The 23,710-nt window shown below is 53.1% G+C and overlaps 1 protein-coding gene and 1 long non-coding RNA gene across 3 annotated transcripts; one reads left to right on the top strand and one right to left on the bottom strand.

The window, feature by feature from the left end:
- Nucleotides 1-6,598: 6,598 nt before the first annotated feature.
- SERPINH1 (serpin family H member 1) lies at nt 6,599-15,352 on the bottom strand. 2 transcript variants are annotated; one of them, XM_044258512.1, is made up of 6 exons: nt 15,210-15,352; nt 13,672-13,715; nt 10,574-11,229; nt 10,133-10,231; nt 9,810-10,042; nt 6,599-7,595 (listed from the first exon to the last, which is right to left on the bottom strand). In XM_044258512.1, exons 3-6 carry the CDS (start codon nt 11,184-11,186, stop codon nt 7,293-7,295), a joined length of 1,248 nt encoding a protein of 415 aa, XP_044114447.1. In that variant the 5' UTR covers nt 11,187-11,229; nt 13,672-13,715; nt 15,210-15,352; the 3' UTR covers nt 6,599-7,292. The 2 variants fall into 2 exon arrangements, with proteins under 2 accessions (XP_044114447.1, XP_044114446.1); XM_044258511.1 differs by lacking the exon at nt 13,672-13,715.
- A 707-nt stretch (nt 15,353-16,059) lies between these two features.
- On the top strand, nt 16,060-17,254 carry LOC122912574. The gene is made up of 3 exons (XR_006385658.1): nt 16,060-16,082; nt 16,582-16,626; nt 17,223-17,254. It is a non-coding gene; the product is annotated as an uncharacterized LOC122912574 (long non-coding RNA).
- Nucleotides 17,255-23,710: the final 6,456 nt, after the last annotated feature.

The raw sequence follows: 23,710 nt of genomic DNA on the forward strand, positions 1-23,710 counted from the left end.
CCCAGGAGGCTCAGGCCATCCAGAGAGGAAGACACACTGGTTACCGCTGCAGCTACTCCCAGCCTCAGCCAGGCAGGCACTGGTGGCCCCAGGCCCCTACACCATGCTTGGCCGGGAGCTCCCAAAGCCTTCCTAGACTGAGTGGTATTTATGCCATTTCTCCAGGGACCCCTGTAACCCATCCCCCAGAGGCCCCACGATCCAGCTCGCCAGCTCCCTGCCCTTTGTACACACACCCACCTCCTTCCCCAAGTCAGGCCACTCTACCTCCTCACCCATCAAAGAACCTACACTTTTTTTTTTTTTTTTTGAGAGAGAGAGGGAGCGAGCATGCCTGCCTGCAACCCAAGGAGGGGAGGGGCAGAGGCAGAGGGAGAAGCAGACTCCCTGTTGAGCCCAGAGCCCAATGTGAGGCTCAATCCCAGAACCTTGAGACCCAATGACCTGAGCCAAAGCAGACACTTCACTGACTGAGCCACCCAGATGCCCCCAAACACCTATACTTGAACCCCCTCTCCTCCTCAAGCAGGCCACTTTAACATCCTCAATGGGCTTAGACCTAATTCTTGGGGGGCATCCCACACTCCCACCAGCAATGGAGGAGAGCTCAATTCCTCCACAGTCTTATCAACACTTGTTATTGTCCTTTTTTTATTATTATTATAGCAGCGATTTCTTTGCTGATTCCAAATCTTCCACTTTTTCTTACACATCCAGTGTGTGTTGAGTGGATATACAGGAATCCAGGCAACCGCAGGCTGGGGCAGGAGGGTGGACTCCGTTTGGTACATGTTGAATGGGAGACACCTGTGGGACAGTTGGGGAGGGGTGTCTAGGAGACTCCTGGATGTAGGAGTCTCAGCCTTGGACGGTGATCTGGAATGAAGGCAGAGATGGGGACCTCATTGAAATTTGGGTCTCCCCAGCCCTGGAAAGATATGTGAGGCCACAAGAGAGGGTGTGTTTACTCAGGCAGAGTGTGGAAAGTGAGAGGAGGAGGGTCTAAGACAAAGCCTCAGGAAACACCAGCATTTAAGGGACAGGAGAGGAAGGAGCCCCTGAGGGGAGCCTGCCAAGCAGCAGAGAGGTCAGAGGAAAATTAGAAAAGAATGTCGCCTCCAGGAAAGCATCAGGGGAGAAGGGGCCTACAGGATCTGAGACCATGAGTGCTTCCCTCCCATATGGGTTAAGAAGTGTCCACTGAACCAAATGGGTAAGAAGTCAGTACATGTTGAAGTTTTGTGATGAAGTTCATTATACTGTTTTCTCAACTTTCATGTATGCTTAAAATTTTTCCTATTTCAAAATAATTTTTTTTAAATTCCCATTGCACTCGCAGTAAAGAGATCACTGGCGAGCTTGGCACAGAATCTCTGGAGTGGAAGAAACAAGAGCCTGATTCTAGGAAATGAAGGAGGAAAAGGGAGAGAAACAGAGTATATTTTCACCCTGATGCTGACTGACATCCCAGAGAGCGATCCCTGAGCCCACACACCTCAAGTATTCTGAGAAAAGCGATGACTGTGGATGACAGTCATTAATTACTTTATTGGTAATAAATAATTACCTGGCCTCCCACCCATTGGGACCATTCTCAGGTAGGCCCAGCAATAAGCCAAGAGCTCTTTCTCGAAAGGAAGAAAATTGCTCACCAAGGAGAGCCTGGATTTGCTCCTAAATCCTAGACGGTTCTTCTATCAGGGATCAAACACCACCCTCATCGGCTGCAGATAACCAGAATCCCTTTGGGGTCATCGAAGCTCCTGGAAGAGCTGCCTTCCCTTCCGCCTGGACCACCCAGAAGCCTTCTCCTGCTCTGGAAGCAAGCAGCTTACATGCAACTCAGTAAACTCAGAGCAGCTCACCAAATCGTGGTAGAGATTGCCTCCCACAAACACAGAAGCCCAACAACAGTACTTTCTTTCTTTCCCTTTGTGGGATATGATGGTTAATTTTATGTGTCCACTTGACTAGGTCACAGGGTGCCAGGTGACTTGGTAGTGCATTTTTCTGGGTGTGTGTCTGTGAAGGATGAGATTAACAATTGAATCTGTGGCCTGAGCAAAGCAGACTTCCTCCCCAGGGCAGGTGGGCCTCACCTAATCCGTTGAAGGCTGCCTTAGCACAAAAAGCTGAGTAAGGGAGAATGTGCTCTCTGCCTGATTGTCTTCAAGTGAAGACATTGGTCTTCTGCCTTCAGACTAGAATTTACACCGTCTACTCACTTGCTTCTCAGGCCTTCGAACTTGGACAGGAACTATTATCATTGACTCTCCGGGATCTCTGGCTTGCCAACTGCTGACCTTAGGGCTTCTCAGCTCCATAATTGTGTGAACCAATTCCTTATAGTAAATCTCTTTATATCTATATCTATCTACAGACATTTATATCTACATCTGTATCACATATGTCTGTATCTTCTACTAATCCTGTTTCTATGGAGAGTTGTTAACACTAACCCTGACTACAGAACACCCAGAAAGTTCACTCAGGGGGCAGGATTTATGTTCTTATGGGATTTATCTCCCATTCTCAGCACATCTGTGCCTCATCAGTGCATCTGAAGCACCTGCTACTTTCCACTCTCCAAGTCCTAGGAACATGCTATAGTCGAGGGAGCAGGCAAGGATGCTGTCCTGTCATTTGGGAGGACAATCAAAATCCCCAAAGATTAAATCATAGCTGAGAACCAGCAACTCGATGGGTTTCAAGACCAGAGGAGAGAGCTATCCTGCTGTCTCTGCCAAGGGAAAGAAGACCGCTTCTGGTGTTCTCCATAGAGGAAGAGAAAAAAATTAGCTTCAGAGAGTTTCACATCAAGTGAAAAAAATATGTACATTAGCTCACACAAACACACGCACATAAAATCCACACCTCGAATAGCAGCTACAACTGGAATCCTCATCTGAGCAAGCCACTAATGGCTCCCTGTCACTCTCTGAGCCCCATGCCTTCTGCACAGACCATGCCGGCAAGTTAAAGGACACGGTACAGACACCATCCCTGCCACTTTGGAGTCTTTGATGATGGCACAAATTTCTGTGATTCTCCCGGATTCAAATTGTTTCAAGCTATTGATTGGTGAGAAGGAAACAGACATCCTAGGAGTTTTCACTCGTCCCTTTTCTATGAGAATGGCCCTTATTCATAGGCCTGGTGAGTCATGCGTGAATTCCACCTATAAATTTCTTTTTTTTTTTAAGATTTTATTTATTTATTCAACAGAGATCACAAGTAGGCAGAGAAGCAGGCAGAGAGAGAGGAGGAAGCAGGCTCCCTGCTGAGCAGAGAGCCCGATGCAGGGCTCAATCCCAGGACCCCGAGGTCATGATCTGAGCCAAAGGCAGAGGCTTTAATCCACTGAGCCACCCAGGCGCCCCCCACCTATAAATTTCTATTGTTAACCCTGAAACTAAGAGAATAATTCCAGGACGGGTCCAGAGTCTCACTGGGTGCCGTGAGCCTGGACTTGGGTCTAAACTCCAGTGACCGCCCGGTCCACTTGAGCCCCTGCACAGTGCTTCTCTGTGCCCTCGGAGATTAGCATTACATAGACTCAACGTCTGCTCACCCCTGAAAAGGCTGTGTATTTTCCCTTCACAGAGCACAGTTCTCTGGCAAATGGCCCGGGAAAGATTTGGTGGTTGGGGAGAACTGAAGCTCTCTCTCATAGTGGCTCCAGTCAGGCTCCCATAGCCCGAAAGGGAAGTGTCTGTCTGTTTACTGTTTTGTTGCTTCTGTTCTACAGATGAAGGACTTAGAAACAGCCTGTTTGGTCCCTTTGGTCCTATTTGGCCTCTGAACAATTAACCTCTGCTGAAGATACGTAAGTTAGGGTAAGTTAGACCCTTCCGATCACTGCCTGACTTCTGATGTTCCAGAAGGCCAAGTGCTGCTGCTCCCGGGGCCCCGACATTTCCATTGAAATCATGGAGCCCGTTTCTGTGGCAGCGTGTTCCGCCAGCATCCCTAGCTTCCAGAGAACAAGCAGCACATCGAGTTTAAAGACACTCCCCTTGCTAACATAGTTCCCAGCATCTTGCTGAAGGAAGTTTCCTACAGGCTCCGTAATAGGAAGTCAGGAGTGTGGAGCTTGGCTAGGGGCTCTGTGAGTAGGTCACACCGGGTAAACCCACCTCAGCTTTTCCTCCCTCCCTTAGTCTTTGGGTTCCTTCCTCTATTTTTTTTTTTAAAGATTTTATTTATTTATTTATTTGACAGAGAGAGATCACAAGTAGGCAGAGAGGCAGGCAGGCAGAGAGAGAGGGGAAGCAGGATCCCTGCTGAGCAGAGAGCCTGATGCGGGACTCGATCCCAGGACCCTGGGATCATGACCTGAGCCAAAGGCAGAGGCTTAACCCACTGAGCCACCCAGGTGCCCCTTCCTCTATTTTAAAGCAAGAAATTCCTGGCGTTTCAGCATCAATAAAGCACAGGTCCCGATTAAATCTGGGGTTCAGCCAACAAGCTAAGCAACAATGAAAACCAGCCCTCACTGCCCAAACTGGAACACTGAATCTAGGACCTCAGGTAAATGTATCCTGTATTATAAATAAAATCAGGAATGCCTGGGTGGCTCAGTTGGTTAAGCATGAATGGAATTAATCGATTGATTAATTAATTAATTCAGGCTGATGAAATGATATTTCTGCCTCCATGGACTAGCACCCACAGAAAACGTTCCCACCTATGTTTTCCAGATTTTGTGCTAATGGGAATTAGCAAAGTCCTGCAATGCTTTGGGTGTGCACGCGTCCTCCTTCTAGACTTGACTCCAGGGCCAGCCCCCAGAGGCAGGTGAGCATGTCACTCCAGCCGTGGGACTGGAGACAAGGGGGTGAGTGGGCCATGAGAACGCCTGCCTCTGGCGGGTAGCCTGCAAGCACACCCAGGCTCTTTTACTGTTCCTGTAGTCAAGAGGTGGAACGTGTGCCTCACCCCTGGGATCCGGGCACCATACGACTTGCTTTGACTGACAGAATGTGAAGGAAGTGACATGAGGCCAGGCCCCTGGGCCTTAGCTCCTGACTTCCTCCTCTCAGAATCCTGAGGCCACCGTGCCAAGGAAAAGCCAGGACGCAGGACCACAGGTCAGGTCTGTCAGGCTCTGATGCCTCAGCCGCCAAGCACTAGGGCACCTGCTGGACCACGTCCTTTGAGTGAGCATCTGTTAGTCACCTCCCCTGTACCAGGCCTTGTGCAAGGTCTAGGATGCGGCAGGACACAGGCAGACCAGGGCCTGCTCTCAAGGAGGTCTCAGCTGGGGTCTGTTTCCTCTTCCATAGGTGTAGGATCACAGGGATCCTTGGGGTTAAGGGAATCCCATTGGTGACTGTGGAGTGTGACAGTCATGCCTGTCCACCACTTTTCTCCTCCACAACCAGGAGGCTTGTGTTTCCATAGAGGCCAGGCCTTGTCGTTGACCTGCTGGGTAGCCTTGGGCTGTCCACTTCACCTCTCTGAGCCAGTCTTCTCATCTATAACATGGGACAGTAGTGATACCCCTTAGGGAAGCTCTGTGGAATTAATGAGATCACCCACAGCAGGGCCAGACCCATAGTCCGCACTCAGGAGAAAGTTACTCTCCATCTCCCCACACCTGCCCTACACTCAAGACCCTCACAATTGAGCAGTCCTCTCTCCGAGACTTGAACAACCAGCGTGGTGGGAATGACAGGACCTCCCTCCAATGGCCTCCGTTGGAAAGCTCACACAGGGCCTGGATGGGCCACTGGAGACACTGTCCTGGCTTTCAGCCCCAGCCTGCCCTTCACCTGTCCCCCTCTGCCACCTACCTGCCACCTTCCATGCCAGCAACTCCATTCTTCACTGTGAGGCGGGAGCACAACTTCTCATCGCCTCCTGGGATGTGCCCAGATGGCAACAAATGGCCTCAGGGCCCCCTTTGTGTCAGGGGGTTGCCGCTCCCCCATCCGAAGGCCTGGTTTCCTTTCCTGCAAGCTCCCAGCTGGTTAGGGAGCTGCTGCAGGCTGAACTCTGGGTCCTGGAGTCCTTGTCTAGTCTCTGCGCATCCCTGAGCTGTGCTTGTAGGGTTAGGATGATCATTAGGATGATCACTCCCGCCTAACTGGGCTATTGTGGGGAATAAGCGGGACGACATATATAGACCGTAAGCAGGCTACGCACCTTTAGAATCTGGCCAGGTCCCCTCTTGCCCTTCCTGGGTGGCACGGAGGGGGAGCTAGCCAAAGTACTAGAAGCAATTCCAGCTCAGCCCCCTGGCTGTGCTGGGGGTCTCTGCAGGTTATCTCCCTCAGCCTCAGTCATCCCACCACTAACACAGGGGTAATTCCAACCTATCCAAGCTGCTAAGAGGTTTGGATAAAATTATATCAAGTGTTCAAGTCTGGAACGCCCTGGGCTCCTGGCCCAGCACTACCATTCCTGCCCCGTAGCCACCTCTCCAGTAAAGCCAGAGCCAAGACAATTTCCCCACTCAGGGTGGACCGGCCCTGCGGTTATCTGCTGGCATTTCAGGGCCTGAGATGGGCCCTAGCTCCACAGAAGGAGCCCTTGTCCCCTGGGAAGAATGATCTGGGAATCTCAGATCCAATCACCCTCCAACCTCCAACAAAACTTCACTGGAAAAGTTTTATTGAAAAAGAAATTGTACAAATAAGTTCTTGGTTTGACAGCAACAAAGGCTCATTTTCCCCCTGCCCTCCCCACCTTTGAACATCTACAAAAGGAGAAAAAAAGTTCATCCCCATGATGCCTGATCAGAGTCTGCCCATGAGTGTCCCCCACCATGAGCAGGTTCCTGATCCCTCTCTCTGGGGCCAGGGCCATCGTGGGGGTGCTTATCCCAGGGCTGCAGCACCTCATTATTTTAGAGGGGAATTGGGAGAGAACTGGAATAGAGCTGGAGAGAGGGCTGAGGTGATGGTAGGGTCAGGAAAAGAGGGTCCCCATTCCACAGGGCTGGGCTGAAGCCCCCTAGCTCGATTCTGTCTCACAGATGAGAAAGCACTTGGCTATAAATATGAACACTGATTGAGGCAGGTTTAATCCCAGGATGCTGAAGGCAAGACACGCCAACTGCCCCAGGGCCCACAGAATGTGGGGTGTCCGGGCTCAGCATCACGGTATCTGGGGGCCCACATCCAGACAGAGTCAATTCTGCCTGGGAAGATCTGCTCAGACATCCAGGAAGCCTGCTCTGTTTTCCCACCCCCACCCCATGGCACATCCAAGGTCGGTACCTCAGCTACCCCCCCATAGCACCCATGTGTCTCAGGAGCCTTGGGCTGCCTCCTGCCATCCCTGGGGCCCTACAGCTCATCTCGCATCTTGTCACCCTTGGGCCGGACCAGGCGCCCAATGAACAACAGGGAGCCGGTCTGGGTGTCTCGAACCAGGAAAATGAAGGGGTGGTCAGCGTAGAAGAGCTTGGGACTGCGCAGCTCCTCACGCCCGTAGATGTCCTGGTCAAAGGGGTTGCCCTCTGTGTCCCACTCAAAGGCGGTAGCGTGGAACACGCTGGCCAGGTACAGGTCCTTCTTGCCTGACATGCGTGACAGGTCTGCCTTGTTCTTGTCGATGGCCTCAGTCAGACCCAGTCCAGCCAGGTGTTTCTGTGGGAGAAGGGAGGTACCAGGTGAGGTCACAGTGGGCAAGGCTCCTAGACCCTCACCCTCCGCCCATACCACCCATCACCTCCTATGCTGTCTGTTCCCCTCCTGGTCCTCTTCTGTGTGCTGGACATGACGTGGGCCCTCTGAACCATGGCCTCGTCACGCTCATGACAACCCTCCAAGACCTTCTAATCACCACTTCGAAGATGAGGAAACTGAGGTTGGGAAAAGGGAAGAATTTATCCCTGGTCCTGCCAAGCAATCCGGATCAGTGCTTCTCAAAGCAGGGGTTGTGGACAGCACCCAGGATCTTATAGGAAACATACATTTCCTGACCCACTCCCTCCCATAGCCACTATCTCACAGTCTCCAGGGGTGGACCCGGGAACCTTCAATAAAATGTCTAGGTAACTCTTGGCACACTCAAACATGAGGAAGACTAATCTAAGGATAGCTAACCCTAGGAGTTAAAGCCTGTCCAGAGTGACAGATGCCTGGGACTTGCTTCAAAATAATCTGACCAGGGAGGAATGGGTGTGTTTGGGTGAATCCTTATTGGTCATGAGTTAATGAGGGTTGAAGCAGGATGATGGATACAGGAGAGCTCATTATGCTGATCTCTCTATTTTTAATATATTTCCATAAAAAGAAAACACAGCCCCACAAACATGCACACCCCAACACACACACCTTCCATGGCTCTGCAGAGGCCCTGGAAGCCAAGTACAAGCTCTTTCACACGTGAACTGTGTTTGCACCGTAGCCTCACCCCCTAGCAGGCTCCAGCCGTCTCCCTTTCCAACAGCCTCACTGAACCATCAGCGCCCACAACGGTGTCTCAATGGCCGATACACAGCCCGGTAAGGAGCTTTCACCACCCCATCTTCCAGGAAGCTTTCCCTCTCCCCAAGACTGCAGCCCTGCCTTCCTGCGGCTCAGCACCCCAGCCTTGCTCTGTTTCAGTGCCTGGGCCTGTCTCTAGCCCCTGACTCAGAGCTCTCCCAGAGCAGGGCCCTGGTCCCACATCCTCCCTGGCTCTCAGCGAGGAAAACACAGCCATGGAGGGCTGCCGTCTGAGTCCCTGGCAGCCTTGGAACAGCCCACTTCCCCGGCAGGACCAAACGGGCACCTGACCTGGGGTCCTGAGGGTCAGGAGTCCTGAGGCAGGTGTTCCAGGCCCAGCCAGCGATTCCAATCCCAGTGACCCTATACAAGTTACACCCTTCCCATTTCCCAACTCCGTGTACCCACTAGACTGGAGTGTCCACTAAGGATTCCAAGAAGACACATGAGAGAAAGGGGGACAATGGAGTCAGGTAGCAGTGACTACAGGAGGAGCTGGGAAGGGCCTGGGACAGGCTCAGGACACAGGGATGGTCCGTGTCTGGAAAGCGCAGCTCAATCCACGGTACAGTCTCACAAGTGCCCCATTTTGTCTCAAGCTCTCTGTCCTCTGTGTCAGCAGTGACTCTGAATCAATCCTGGGAGGGAGAAGCTTGCCAAGGAATCCTTTCTGGCATCCAAGGCAGGAATGAGATAAAAGCTTCCTCTTTTGAGTACATAAAGAAGTCTCTCTGGACAGACAAGGCCACCCTGAGTTTTCACATTGAGGACTAACTACAGCTCCACCACTGACTAGCCAATGTGACCTCAGCGAGTCCCGGCTTCTCTCGGAGCCACGGGCCACCACCCAGGGTGGTCACGAGGGGAAAAGACTGTTGAGCACGTGGCTTTGGGTTCCAGTCATGGCTAGTGCCACACAGCAGGCAGCCATTGTTAGTCTTACTGCTGCGTCTGAGGTGGGCTTGAACAGGCCGTCACTGGGGGCACCTCAGACTCTCTGAGGGCATAGCCTGGCACCAGCCGCCTGAGCCACCATCTGTGTGACTCTGGAGAAGCTGTTTAACCTTCCTGAGTCTCCAATTCCTCATTTTAAGGAGCTCGACAGCCCTACCTGATGAAGCTGTTTCGAGCATGAAAAGTTTAATATATATGAAGTACTCCGTATATAGCAGGAGCCCCATTATATTTAGCTACTGCGATCATTATCGTGTTCCCAAGGACAGGTTCCGTGCCTCCTTCCTCAGCAGCGCCCAGTCCTGCCTGGACACCCAGAGACAGAGGCTCAGGACAGTCCTGCTGAGCGGACAAAGGGGCGCCCCAAGCACCCCTCTCCTGCAGGCCCTGCAGCCCCCAAGTGGAGCCGCCCCTCACCTGCAGGTCGTGGGTCACCTCTACCACCCCCTTGGGCAAGGAGATGGCGACGGCTTTCTTCTGCATCTTCCCCATCCAGATCTTCAGCTGCTCCTTGGTCAGAAGCTTCTCCAGGCGCTCCAGGGGCTCCACGTGGTGCGGCATGAGGATGAGGAGGCTGGACAGCTTGTGGGCCAGGGGCATCTCCACCATCTGCAGCTTCTCCTTCTCGTCGTCGTAGTAGTTGTAGAGTCCTGCGGGGACAGCAGGGAGGCCGCTGGGCGAGCCAGGCCCCAGGCACCCTCACACTCCCAGCTCGGCCCCCTACTTGACCAGGCACCCACCTGTGCGGTGCATCATCGTAACCCCAACGGTATACGAGCGGGTCACCATGAAGCCTCGGTTGTCCACCATCTTGTGGTGGAACTTCTCGTCCCAGTGCGCTGTAGTGGGAGGCAGAACAGGATCGGAAACAGGCCCCGGCTTGGGAAACACACCTTCGTTCCAGTCTTTGGAGCTCAGCGGCAGTCCCCTTCCCCTCTGAGCACCCACACCCCGGAGTACATGCTTCCCCCACTTTGGGGGACTGAGGTGCTGGCCCTAGGACACTGCCAGAAGCTATGGGGCTCTACAGTCAGGGCCTGGCTGTTTCCACGTGACGGGGAATACCTTCCGGAGGAGGACCCCCAGCTCAGCCACCACCCACCTCCGCCCTCCACTTGGCACCTGTCAGGCATTTGGGCGGCCCCTGCAGAGCTGCAGCCACCACCCCTGCCCAGACTCACGCTTGAAGAACATGGCGTTGACCAGCAGCGCGCCATCCGTCCGCTCCACGTCCTTGGTGACCTCAGGCAGCTTGCCATCGGTGGTCTGTGCGGCCCACTCATTGATGGACTGCAGGGCGCTGCGCTTGTCGCGGAAGTTGATCTTGGAGTGCTCGCAGTTGTAGTGCTGCTTGCTGCTGCGCACAAAGTCCTCCGCGAAGCTCACCGAGCTGGGCCCATACAGGCGGCTGCCCAGCTTCCAGGTCACGTTGCGCGCCGTGCTGTTGCTGAAGGCTCGCAGCAGCTCGCCCAGGCCCGCGTGCACCTCCTCATCACGCAGCTGCTCTGCACTCAGCACCGCCTTGGCCTGGGACGCTGTGGTGGCCTTGCCCCCCAGCGACACAAGCCCCAGGGATGAGGCCACCACCACAGGCGACAGCAGGATGTTCTCCACCGCCTGGTCCTTGGCCATGGCCTGGTACAGGCTGAAGGCCAGGCCAGCACTGCGCTCTGCCAGCGTGGCCGCTTTGGGGCTCAGCTTCTCTGCTGTGCCTGGGGCCGCCGGCTTCTTCACCTCGGCAGCCAGGGCCATGGCCAGGAGGCAGCAAGTGCTGGTAAGCAGGAGGAAGCGCATGGCTGGGAGGCGGATGGTATGCACCACGAAGGACCTGTGAGGGCTGCAGAGAGGGTGGGCCTGAAACCCAGGGTATTCCTCCCTGATGACCATCCCCAGCTTTCTGGCAGCCACCAAGTCCCCTGCAGATGGGAGCAAGAAAGCCCCAGGTTCTGAGGAAACCAGCCCTAACTCAGAGCTGCACAGATCCGAGGTCTTACTTGGCCCATTCTCTGAGCTCCTCATCCAAAACAGCGTTTCTAGCAAGCCACCACCTCCTCCCAATTGATTTCTGAGGCTGAACTGACAACACTCAGTCTTAGGCATTCATTATGCACTACCTCCATGCCTAACTAGACTGTGACCTCCAGGAAGACAGGAAATCTGGCCAGTCTGGTTTCCCTGTGTATCTCCAGCACCTAGCACACAATAGGCCTCAGCTATTCCTGAATGAATAGAAACCAGGGACACTCCGCCAGACTCAGGGTCCTCAGTTTGCATAAAGATTAGCTCTGATCTCACGCCACCCCAGGGCCCTTCTCCCAGTGGCAAAAAGGGGCAGATCGACTGAGGGTCTGCATGAAACACAGGTGCCTGAGCAAAGGATGTCCTGTTGGGACAGGCGAAGGCCTGCTCCTCCCCCCATGCCTTTCCTTCTGCCCTGGGATGTTAATGAGTCACTGGTTAGCTCACTCATTAAGCAGGGAAGCCCAGATGCTCCACTCTCTCACCCCATGGTGCCCTTGCGTGTCACCTCCTTGCTCAGCCTTGGTCCCCATTTTCCATGCTGTCGGGGTCTAGGTCTCCGTGCCCAAGGCCTGTGTCCTAGCAAGGACAGGACTGCCCAGCTCTCCCTGGTCCCTGGTGTGAAGGGGAAATTCCCAGGACACAAGCTGAGTGCGGGGTAGGTTTCCTGAGAGGAAGGATACTGGAGGAGGGGTAGGTCACAGCTCAGTGGAGCAATGACACCCCCTCCCCTTCACCAGAGGCTGGCCAGATGTGTGTTTGCAGGAAACTGGGTCTACCTCAGGTTCCATTCTGCCCTCCCATCTGACAGTCACTGCCACCCAGGCCCTCTGCTCTATGGCTTCAGGGTGGGCAAGACCCCTCTCAAACCACAGTGGTAGCAGTGGCCCCTAAAACCAGCCTCACTCACCTCTCTGGGGCCTCCAACCAGGACAGTCTCTCTACATGGGATACATCCCCCCTACTTTCATGCAGGACAGACGAGATGACAGGGCAAAGGGAAGAGTTGGAAGAACTCTAGTTGAGGCTGGGACCCCACTGCTCTGGCAGATCCCATCTCGTGGCTGTCCAGAAAGTGCAAATTCGGAATCCTGGTGGAAGACCCTCAGGACCCTCAGGACAGATCATGCAGGCCTGTCTGCAGGAGCCCCGGGTTTCTGGGAAGACTCCACACTATAGCTACCCTATGAACCAGGGCAGGTCCCCCTTCCCTGGGCTGCCAACTCTTTGAAGGTACAGTGTAAAGGGAAAGCAAAAAATGCATGGGAGAGGGATGGGGTGGGGGGAGGCAAGGCACAGAGAGACCTGTACCCTACTGAGAGTCCAGACTGGGGAGATCATCTATCCCAGGGCCCAGGCCACCTTCCTCCCAGCCCTAGCTCCTTCCCCACCAGGCCTGGAGCCTCAAAAGCAGAATGACCATAGGATTATTGCACAAACAAGGACACCTAAGAAAATGAAATGGAGCACTACTGATGATTACACCAGGACAACAAACATATGGCACTCTATAAAAAAAGCCAACACTAGTTCATACAGCTGTGATGCCAGAGCACAGAACCTGGGCAGAGGCCACGAGCAACTCATTGGAAGAAAGTCAAGGAGCCCAGCTCACAGCTCTACCACGTGGCAGACACCATCTTGACAGCCCCCACCCACAGCCAACTAGGACCTCAAAGGACTGGGAGGGGCCTTCCAAGAAAGCTCCAAATGACTAGTTTGGGATTCCTCAGGCAGCCACAGAGCTGCGCTCCTGCTCCTGCTCTTGCTCCTGCTCCCACTCTGGCTCTAGGTGACGTGGCAGGCTGGAAACAGGCTGGAAACGGAATTATCTGCATCCGCCAGCAGAGGGGGGCTTCCAGCTTGGGAAGCAGGAGGCCTGGGTTCAGGTCCCAAGGGGTGCCCCAGGGGCTCCCTGGCCTTGGCTATGAGTAGGCACATCTGGCTCTGCAGGGAGATCCGTGGCTGTGTAGAGGGGCTGCCTTGTTAATCCAGCAGCAGTCACAGAGGAAGACAAGTCACGGCAAGCAAGCCAGCTTCCCGCAGCCCAGGAGCCCAGCCCATGTTGCCACAGAGAAATCCCAGGCCCGAGGCCATGGTTAGACAATTTACAGTCCCACAAAGGACAGGAGCCAAGGGCTGTGCCCATAGCCAGACTCAGCTGAGACTGGATTCCGGGCTTCTCTAAGAGGGGAAGGGTAGCAAATTTTCAGGGGGTCCACAAGAGAGGATCTCAAACAATTGAGGGAGTCTAAAGTACCTTGAAACTGCCTCAGAGGGAGGTCAATGCCTGCCTTTTTCATTCTGAAAGAAAACAGAAGAGTGAGGAGGGTGGGATAGGGCAGAGCTGGGGTGGGTGGTGGTGAGGGATGGGCCTGTAAGGCCTAAGCCCCAAAATGGGACTCTCCCCCCCACACAAAAAAAGGTTTAACCCAGTCCCAGATCCACAGGGACCTTGGAGGCTGTCCACCTCACTGGGCAGTGGGAGCAACTGAGGCCAGAAAGGGGGCAGGGACGCACCCCAGGTCCCAAAAGGATCAGTGGGGGTCAGGCCTCCTAGCTCAGGGCTCCTTCCTCCCAGAAGCACCCACAGAGCCCCCTGAGGAAGCCAGGATGTGGTATCCTGTTACACAGGGAGTTAAAAAAAAAATTCTGCTGGGAATCCCAGCAACCAGAGACAAAAGGAGTGGATCAGATCGGGAGGCCTCAGGAAGGGGGGATGGGCAGATGAACCATCTGAGGACAGGAGGGTGTGGTACCAGCCAGAGACTTCCAGGGAACCAAGGCCCCCTAAATTTTCCTCCGGCCTCCATCCGGGCCCTACAGCCCAGAGGGACATGCTGGACGGAAACCGGGAAGAGGAGGGGCCGGGCCTCCTGGCCATGCTGGAAGTGGTTTCATTCTTTCTCCACTCCAGCCACCTCAGGAATGTCCCTGGGCTGGGGGCAGGGAACCCTGGCCTCTCGAAGTAGTACCCTTAACCCTGCAGTTACCCCCAGAACCAGGAGGTGGACAGAGTTAAGAGTGCCTTCTAGTCAGCTAACCTTTCCCTCCTGGGTGGGGGGATAGGGACCCAGCTTTTTCCTCCCCCCCCCACCCCGTTCTGAAAGGAGGTGGGGGAGAAGGTGCTGGTCAAGTTCCTTCTTTAGGTGCCAACATCTACCGATGCAGGCTGCTGATCAGAAAAGGAGCAACGGTTGGTGACCCCTCGCAAACTGTGAGGAACCCAAGACACACACACACCCCGCCCTGAGAAGAGCCTAGACTATTTCACCTCCTTTCCTACCTTCAGGAGGCCCCCCTCCACCCCCAACAAGCCCGTCAGGAGCTGGTCCACCTACCCCTGATGACCCCTGGGCCTCAGCCCCGGAGGCGGAGGCACCATTAGCCGTAAAGCTGGCCTGGCCTCCTACCCCAACTGGAAAGGGCCCCAGACCCCATCTTCTCCCTTCTGGTTCCCGCACAGAGGCGAGTACCAGCATCCTGGCTCCCAGGCCCACTGTTTCCTCTCTGCCATCGCAACCCCTGCCCCAACTTCTGTAGAACTCCTCACTTTGCCCCAGCCTCCCAGTGCTCCGACTCCCCGCCCCGCCCTACCCCTAAAGGCTCACTCGGCCATCACCATCTACCCCCGGGCTCCGGATCCCAAACGCTCCAGCAGCACCCAGGGTGCCAGGGCCTCCAGTTCTCGGGCTCTAGGTTGGCCCCAACCCCTCCCCGAGGGCCTCCCACCCCCTCTCACTCTCCCGAGCACCCCCCAAGGCGCCGGCTGCACGCTCGCCGGCCCCCCGCCCTCACCTGGGCCGGGCGGGCTGGCGCCGGACTAGAGACCCACTCGAGCCGCGGACCGATTCCACTCTCCGCCGCTCCCGGCTCTCCAGGTCTATATATGGCGTTCCCCTCCTCCCGCCCGTCCCGAGAAACTTCTGGAAAGTTGGAAAAGCTTCCGGAGGGCGCCCCGGCTCCGCCACAAAAAGCCAAAGACCTCCCCTAGACCGCCCCGGCTCCCGCCCCTCCCTCTGCGGGCTTTCACCCGGCCCCTGGGTCCTACTGCCCCCCACACCGGGCGGGGCTCGAAGAACCCCCGCAGAGAGGCTGGTCGCTGAGACCTGCACGACTTGCACAGGGCGCGGGTGACCTCTGACTCGGCGGACACTGCGGAGACTCCGGACTTCCGAGGTCCTGGAGATGGGGAGCGGGGGGAGGGCAGTCGTTCGAACCGCTGAGCTGGATGGGACACTGAGCTCCTGGGTCCAGCTCCCAGGAGAGGCGCTCCCTCCTCCCCACATGCCGGCTTACCCCCGTCACACACCCTTCCAGCAGCCCTTTCCCTGGCAGGGGCTCTGCCCCGAGGCGATCCACCCCCCCCGTTTTAGAACGGAAACTTAATTAGGTCCCCGGACACAACCCTTCTCAGTCAGGGTCCCCCGCCTTTGTCTTAGGGGAGGTGGTCAGAAATGAGAGACCGTTATCTTTCTCCATCCGCAGCGTATCCTGAACAGCTCGACCTCAGCGACCGCCCTGCCCAAAAGGGATCCTTCCGGGCCCAATACCTGACCCTAACTCTGGGAAGTCCTGACAGAGGCGGAGACTCCGGGAACGTCGTGCTTTGGCCGGGTCTGGACAAGTGCACAGGAAGGAGAACCTTGACTGTCCACTAAGGAATACGTTGTATGATTCTAAGCAAGTTACTTGCCTTTTCCGGGCCAAGTTCCTTCTTTGGCTGTGAAATGTGCGGCTGTCATTCCTTGCCTAACGCCCACCCCCACCCCCTCGCTTCCCTGTCTCCCGCTCTCCTTGGTTATCCCTGCCCCCTCCCAGGGCTCCAGGGCTCATTATCATACCCTCTCACCCCACCCCTCCCACAACTGATAGTCCCTTGAGCCCTGAGCTAAGCTAGGTATTCATGTCTGTGCTAGGTGCTGAAGCCGCAGCCAAGAACAGGATAAAGCCCTATGGTCAAGGATGTACAGTGTGAGGAGCATCGTTAGTAGGGAACTCCTCAGAAGATTATTTAGGACATCCCACTACCTCCCAGGAGTGCAATGATGGCTAACAGATGAGCCCAGTATAGAGAGGACAGGGCAGGGCAGAGAGACAGGACAGAGAGACCATTCATTCATTCGTTCAACCAATCATTCAGCTGGGCTGAGTGTCTTCTGTCTTCCAGGTGCATCCTTGGATCTTGGGGAGCCAATGAATCTCAGCCGCTGAGGTGAATCATCTGGGTCCCCAGCAGCAGGGGTGGGGGAAGGGCCCTTTCCCTTTCCGGTGGTGACTAACTACCAAGTCTGGGTTAGGCGCTGCTGCTCAGAGCTTGAGGAAAAGGACTGTGGGAAATCTTAGGTTCCAAGAGCTTCAGACTCTTTGAGTCAGGGTCAAAGAATCAGAGGACTTGAATCCAAAAGTGACCATCATAGAATGTAATATCTTACTTGAGTCCCCATAAAATCTTTGAATCCATCTAGAGAATCTTAGTGTTAACTCTCAGAGTCAGAGAAGCTTAACTCTCAGATCTCAGAGCCGCAACATATCTCAGAGGTCATGGGTTCCTTTATGTGGCCCCTGGCAGGAGCTTCTGCAGTATCCCAAAGGCAAGTGCACAGCCTCTCTTAGAACAGGGAGTTCAAGCCCCACAGAGGCAGCCCAGTATTCTTTCTTAGGATAGGTTCGATTACTAACAAAATTGTTCCTCTTTGGTGTGGTGTCCATCTCCTTGGAGTGGCTGTACTGGTTTCTACATACCTCTTCCTGCCTCAACTGTGGAATGCTTTTTTTTTTTTTTTAAGATTTTATTTATTTATTTGACAGACAGAGATCACAAGTAGGTGGAGAAAGGCAAGCAGAGAGAGGAGGAAACAGGCTCCCCGCCGAGCAGAGGACCCCCCCCACCCATGCGGTGCTCAATCCCAGGACCCCGGGATCATGACCCAAGCCAAAGGCAGAGGCCTTAATCCACTGAGCCACCCAGGCACCCCTGTGGAACACTTTTAAGGGTAAGTCTTTGTTATCCAAGGAAGCCTGCCAGGTCACAGGCCATACCCTGCCCTCTACCCCACCCCCATGCACAGCTTGGTGCTCACAGGGTGATCAGTCCCTGAACTAAGAGTCCACAAAATTGGTGGAATAAAGGAAAGGTCTTGGTTTCCAGTGGGTCCAGATGTCAAAATCCCAAGAGACTTCCTTTCCTCCACACTCTTCCATTTTTTAACTCTCTGAGGCCTCACCAACACTTCCAGGGTGACCTGAATGCTGTGATTCTCAGTATTGGCCCTGAAAGAGAAGGGTCAATTAAGGCTCCTGCTGCTGGATAAACCCAGAATCCTAAGGTCAGAGTAGAAAGGACAAATGCCCTCCGTTAACAGAGAGAGAAGCGGAGACCTAAGGAGAAGGCTAGGTCTGAAGTAGATGGCTACTGTAGCTCAAACTGAGCCAGAAGCCTTCGCTATGGCATTATTTCTGTATCATCACCCTACAGTGTCACTGAGTGTCACTGGAGACCCAGGCCTTCTTCTCATTAGGAGTCCCCAGTACCCAGCACAGCACAGGCCCAGAAGAGGAACTTGGTAAGTGCAGTCAGAGAGCAAGTGGTGGGAAGTTGCTGCCTGAGTCTGTGGGGCTCCAAGCACCGCCTCCCCGAGGACAAACCACGGCTCCTTTAAATTTCCAAGATCAGCAAAAAAAATGTTAAGAGCTTTTGCCACATTATTCTTAGCTCTGAGCCCAGCCCAGGCCTGGCTGTGGCCCTTCCCCCACACTCCCAGGCTGCACATTCTGGAAAAAGCACTCTCTTTGGAGGGAGAAAAGCCTGAATTACAGTGAGGCTTTCCAGCATTTCAGGTCTGGATTTCCCTCCAGTGCCTTGGCTCCCTGAAGGAGCTCTTGCTGCCCTTCAGCCACATCCCATCCCTGAGAGGAGTGGAAAGTTGCCCAAGGTCACAGGGCAGGTCCAAGGTAGAGCTGGGCTGGCAGATTCGAGGTAGAGGTAGAGCTAGGCCAGAGTCCCAGGCTCTCTTACCCCCAAACCACCTTCTGATTGATCCAGCCGACAGGCAGGCCCCATTCGGCCAGGGATTACAGAAACAGCTTTCTCTGGTTCCAGTGGCTAGACTAATGCAGTCCTTGCCCTTAGAACCCTAGGGCGAAAACTAACATATCATTTAAGTGCTCAGCATACCCCTATTTAGTATTTTCAGACTAAGTAAGAATGTCACCATCATATTTTCAAGTAGACTCCACACCCAGCATGGAGCCCAGTGTGGGGTTCGAACTCCCGAGCCTGAGATCAAGACTTGAGCTGAGATCAAGAGTTGGATGTTTAACCCACTAACCCACCAGACACCCCAGAATGTGAGCATTTTAAACCCGAGGAAACTGAGGCCCAGAGAGGCCCAGTGGCATGTTTAAGGACATAGAGCAAGCTGCATTCAGCCCAGGGATTTGAACTAGGTCAGTTTGTCCGAGGGAAGGTAGGGAAAGAAATGGCATTTATGGGTCACTTTGCTCTGGCTGGTCGTGCTGGGCACCTAAACAGTATCTCACTTTTAATTATAGGACACTAATTGGAAAGAAGTCTAATCCCTTTCTCCTTTTTACATGGGTTAAAACTGGCCAAGAAAAGCTCTGCTAACCAGACCATGGTGGGCCCTCTTTCTCAGGGAGCCTGTGCAATCACATGCAGTTCTTTGAGAAGCTGCCCGGAAGCCAAGAATTTGCTCGCAGCCCAAAGCATGAGTCAGGGAAACACAATTTCTGCGATCTCTGATGCTCTCCGTGGCGTGTGGGGCCTTCCCACCGAAAGGGCTGTCCCATAAGCTGCCACGTAGAAGGGTGGGAGGCCTGAGTGGGGCTGGGGCTGGGCGGGCACGGGGTCTCTCCCCTCCTCCTCCAAGAGCCCGCCCACCTCACCCCCACCCCTCCGCAGTCCTTTGCTGCTGAGGGAAATCACAGGGGCCGTCCAGTGCCTTCACTCACACGCCTGACACGACACCCAGGAGACACGCCCACAGACATGTGACACTGCAGATGCACATGTGTTCTCTAGCAACACAAATGCACCGCGAGGAGCAAGCTTGCCTTGTGGGAGCCCCTGTGTATGGACTGGGGCGGGGGGGGGGGGGGGGGGGGGAGGTGGGGAGGCACCGCCAGGAAGTCAGGGGTCCCACTCTCATCTCTTTACCCTTTACTAGCTGTAAAGAACCGAGGAAGTCACTGCCCTCTCTGAGTTTCCATTTGTAAAATGAGAGGCTGGGACTCCTTGCCAGCCCACTCCCCACTCCCTGTGAACGTTCACCCTGCTTTCACCTCAGAACCTGCAGGTCGGGGCCACCTGGGTGGCTCAGTCAGTTAAGCGTCTGCCTTCGGCTCAGGTCGGGATCTCAGGGTTAAGGGATCAAGCCCCACATTGGCTCCCTGATGAGCAGGGAGTCTGCTTCTCCTTCTCTTCCCCACCGCCCCCTGACCCCTTTGAGTGGTCTCTCTCTTTTGCTCACCCTCTCTCAAATAAATAAATAAAAATCTTCTTTAAAAAAATCTGCAGGCCTTTCTTGAGCATCTATCATGGGTGGGGTGCCCCAAACACTACGAGGCTAAGACACATTTCCCACTGGAAATGGAATGAGCTAGGTACAGAGCATAGGGACAGGGCTCCTGACCCCAGCCTGGGCTCCCTCCATCGCACCAGCTCTCCAGTGGCTTCCAACAGTCCCTGGAGAAAGTCCAAGCCCCTTCTTCCCCTCATCCCTGTGCATCAGGCATGCCAGTTTGTAAGTGCAGGTCTTGGGGCCCCGGAGCAGAGATGTTCTGCCTTCTAAGGGTCAGAGCGAGGGAAAATGCTCTTTATAAAAAACTCAGCTTTAGGGGTACCTGGGTGGCTCAGTGGGTTAAAGCCTCTGTCTTTGGCTCAGGTCATAATCCCAGGGTCCTGGGATCGAGCCCCGAAGGGAGCCTGCTTCCCTTCCTCTCTCTCTGCCTGCCTCTCTGCCTACTTGTGAGCTCTGTCAAATAAATAAATAAAATCTTTAAAAAAAAAAAAAAAACTCAGCTTTAGGGACTGGGGGAGTACATTCTCTTTTGGGTGGATTGGTAGCTCTCTCCCTGCACCTGGCCTCCTCCTCCTAGGCCTCCTTTGGCAACCCCATGGAAATGGCTCCAGCTGCCTGCAAGGCCAGGCCAAGAGGGCTGGTATGGTAGTAGATGCTTGTTAAATACACTCTGGCCTTTCCCTTCCCCTGCTCCCTCTTCCATCCCGTCACCTAGCACCCAGCTCTTTTCCTCCCCCCAGGTGACACCCACAGCTGTCATAATAGTGATGCCCAGCTCAGCCACAGGGCTGCCCTCCCTGTTTCATGGTCTATCTCTGACACTCAGAAAAGGGACCCCTGAGTCCTGACCACCCCGCCCCCCCCCCAGGTCTAATCTGGTTCAGCCCAGGGCAGCCTCCCCAGTGTTACAAGTCCAAGAAGTCCTAGCTTGGAGGTCTGCTACATTTTAGCCTCATGCCCATGATCTAGAACCACCACGCCCCCAAACCCCCTTAAACTAGGAACCATCATCTCAAAGATAATGAGCACAGATGAAACAAAGAATTGGAGAGCACTTTGAGAACTCCGGATGAGTTCCCACTCCGCTCTCCTCTTCATTGCCTAGTCCAGTCCTACCTGGCCACTCCTGCTCTGTCCTTTGAGCCCTGTCCTGTTGGTTCACTCACACCTGCCCCTGCACATACACATGAGGATCCCAAATGGCTGTGAGTGTCATGGCGACTGCCCTGGGGAAGCACAGGTAGAGGATGGCAGCCCAGCCAAGGAGGAAGAACCCAGCCTGGGAGTCAGAAGATCTGGGTGCCACTACTCATTGAGTGACCTTGGAAAGTAACTGCACCTCCCTGTGCCTCAGTTTCCTCATGTGTAACATGGGGGTATGAGCAGGATCTAGAAGGATCTGAGAGATTTCATTTTAAATAGGAGGAAGTGTTCTGCAAGGAGAAGAAATGGGCCTAGCCTTTCTAGAAGGCACTTTGCACCAGGAGCTTTCAAGACATGTTACTGAATAATTCCCTGCAACTTTGCTTTAATAGCAAAAACTGGGAATAATACCTCTGTTGGTAGGGAATGGGAATACCCAGAAGCTGGGAAAAACAGTAAGTAAGAAGTTCTTTATGTCCTGATACTGACATGGAAGAGGAAAGTGAAGGAGAATGTGTAAGTTACAATGATGTCTTTCAGACCCCCACACAGCATCCCCTGCAGGGGGGTGAGAAGCTTGTACCATTCTTCCCTGCAGGGGAAGGACTGGAGGGAAGGGGGAAAGGGAGGGGTGACACATACGTTTGGACTGACTCAGAGCTGACCCAGAACAGCTCTGGTTTGAACTTTGTGAGTCCGCTTATATGCAGATTTTATATATATATATATATATATATATATATATATATATAAATACTGTACAATACTATAAGTGAATTTCTCCTCCTTATGATTTTCTTAAAAACATTTTCTTTTCTCTGGCTTACTTTATGGTAAGAATACAGTATATAATACATATAACATCCAAAATATGTGTTAACTGACTTTATGTTATCAGTAAGGCTTCTGATCAACAATAGGCTATTAGTAGTTAAGTTTTGAGGGAGTCCAAAGTTATACGTGGAATTTTTGACTGTGAAGGGGTTCAGCACCCCTAGCCCCTGTGTTGTTCAAGGGTCAGCTATATACAAATGCATTATGTATTTACACATTTTTAAATTTTTAAATTATTTCTGTTCTTTTTGGGGGGGGATCAGCTTTTTTGAATTTAGCCTAAGGAAATTATTTTTGAAAATATGAGCCTAGGAACATCTACAAAGATGCTCATTACAGCCTCTGTGTGTAAGGGCCAAAAATTGGAGACAGGGTCAGTATGGGATGGACTGTTGGCAGCCATAATAATGCGGGAAACTGTTTTAATCCTCAAGCAGAGAAAGACAGCTCAAAGGATTTGGTGGATTAAAAAATAGAGCAGCTTATAAAACAGCATGTTTATGAAAACTCTCTGTGCAGAGGGACAGATGTGTGGAAGTATGTTCACATTACCCTGAGAAGTCCACTCTTGGTATTAGATTATTTCCACTGAATTTTTAAAACATTTCTGCTGCTCAACATTGTCTTATTTACTTATTTTTTTATTTTTTAAAATTTTATTTTTTAAAGTAATGTCCATATCCAACGTGGGGCTCGAACTTACGACCCTGACACCAAGAATCCCATGCTCTACTGACTGAGCCAGGCAGGCATCCCTGAAGTTGTTTTATTTTTTTCAATAAATGTGTGTTAATAAAAAATATAAAGAAATGTGTATAAAAGTCATAGAAAAAGACCAGAAGAAAATATTCTTAAATGGTTTAATACTGTTTATCTTTGGAGATGAAAATATACATTATTTCTATTTTCTTCTCTCTGCTTCTCTGAAAATTTTCAATAGTATATATCATTTCTATAGTCAGTTTCTAAAAATCAGTAAAGTGAATAGGGAAGAAACATCCAGTGGGAGGTCAAGCCGGACCTGAAGACCACATCTGAGTGGGGGGCCGGGGAAGTGCAAGCCAAGGGCCCCTCACTGCAGCTCTGGGGAGGATGGGAGGGTGGGAGGCCAGAGCTGGAGCTCTTCTGGCTAGGCCTGGCATTTTCCACCCCCACCACTCCAAGCCTGCTGGCTTCAGGCCTCAGGCTAAAATGAGCTAGATCCCAATAGTACTTCATGGGAAGCCGCCAAGGCAGGCAGAGAAGGTCCCGACAAAGGTCACTATGTGAGGGGTTGGGAGTATGTGTGGGTAAAGCTGCAGAAGATGATGGCCAGCCAGGGTTGTCCCAGGAGCTTGGGGACAGGGAACTTGGAGCTTCCTCCTGAAAACAATTTAGCAGGGAACGGAGAAGGTCACGTTGGTGTTTTTAAAGATTTTATTTATTTATTTATTTATTTTAGAGGTGGGGGGAGTGGGGAGGAGTGGAGGAACAAACAGACTGGTTGAGCCAGGAGTGAACCCCAGGGCTCAATCTCAGGACCCTGAGATTGTGACCTGAGCCAAAACCAAGAGTCAGGTGCTTAACAAACTGAGCCACCCAGGCACCCACACACTTTTTTTCTTTTTTTAAGATTTTATTTATTCATTTATTTGAGAGAGAGAGAAAGAGGTGTTTTTAAAGTAGTTCTCTGCCTGCTGCGTGGAGAGTGACAGAGGCCAGGAGGAGAATGTCACAACAGTCCCAAGCGAGGTGTAGGTGTTAATGCGTTCACCCTGACAGGAATCATAGGACCAGAAA

The sequence above is a fragment of the Neovison vison genome, chromosome 7 (genome assembly GCF_020171115.1).
Source record: "Neovison vison isolate M4711 chromosome 7, ASM_NN_V1, whole genome shotgun sequence".
Classification (NCBI taxonomy): Eukaryota; Metazoa; Chordata; class Mammalia; order Carnivora; family Mustelidae; genus Neogale; species Neogale vison.

Excerpts from the sequence above, each read along its gene's own strand:
- SERPINH1 (XM_044258511.1), bottom strand. The coding sequence starts at position 11,186 with ATGCGCTTCCTCCTGCTTACCAGCACTTGCTGCCTCCTGGCCATGGCC. Across the intron at positions 10,232-10,573 it reads CAACGCCATGTTCTTCAAGC|CGCACTGGGACGAGAAGTTC; the intron begins GTGAGTCTGGGC and ends CTCCCACTACAG. Across the intron at positions 7,596-9,809 it reads AGGTGACCCACGACCTGCAG|AAACACCTGGCTGGACTGGG; the intron begins GTGAGGGGCGGC and ends CTTCTCCCACAG.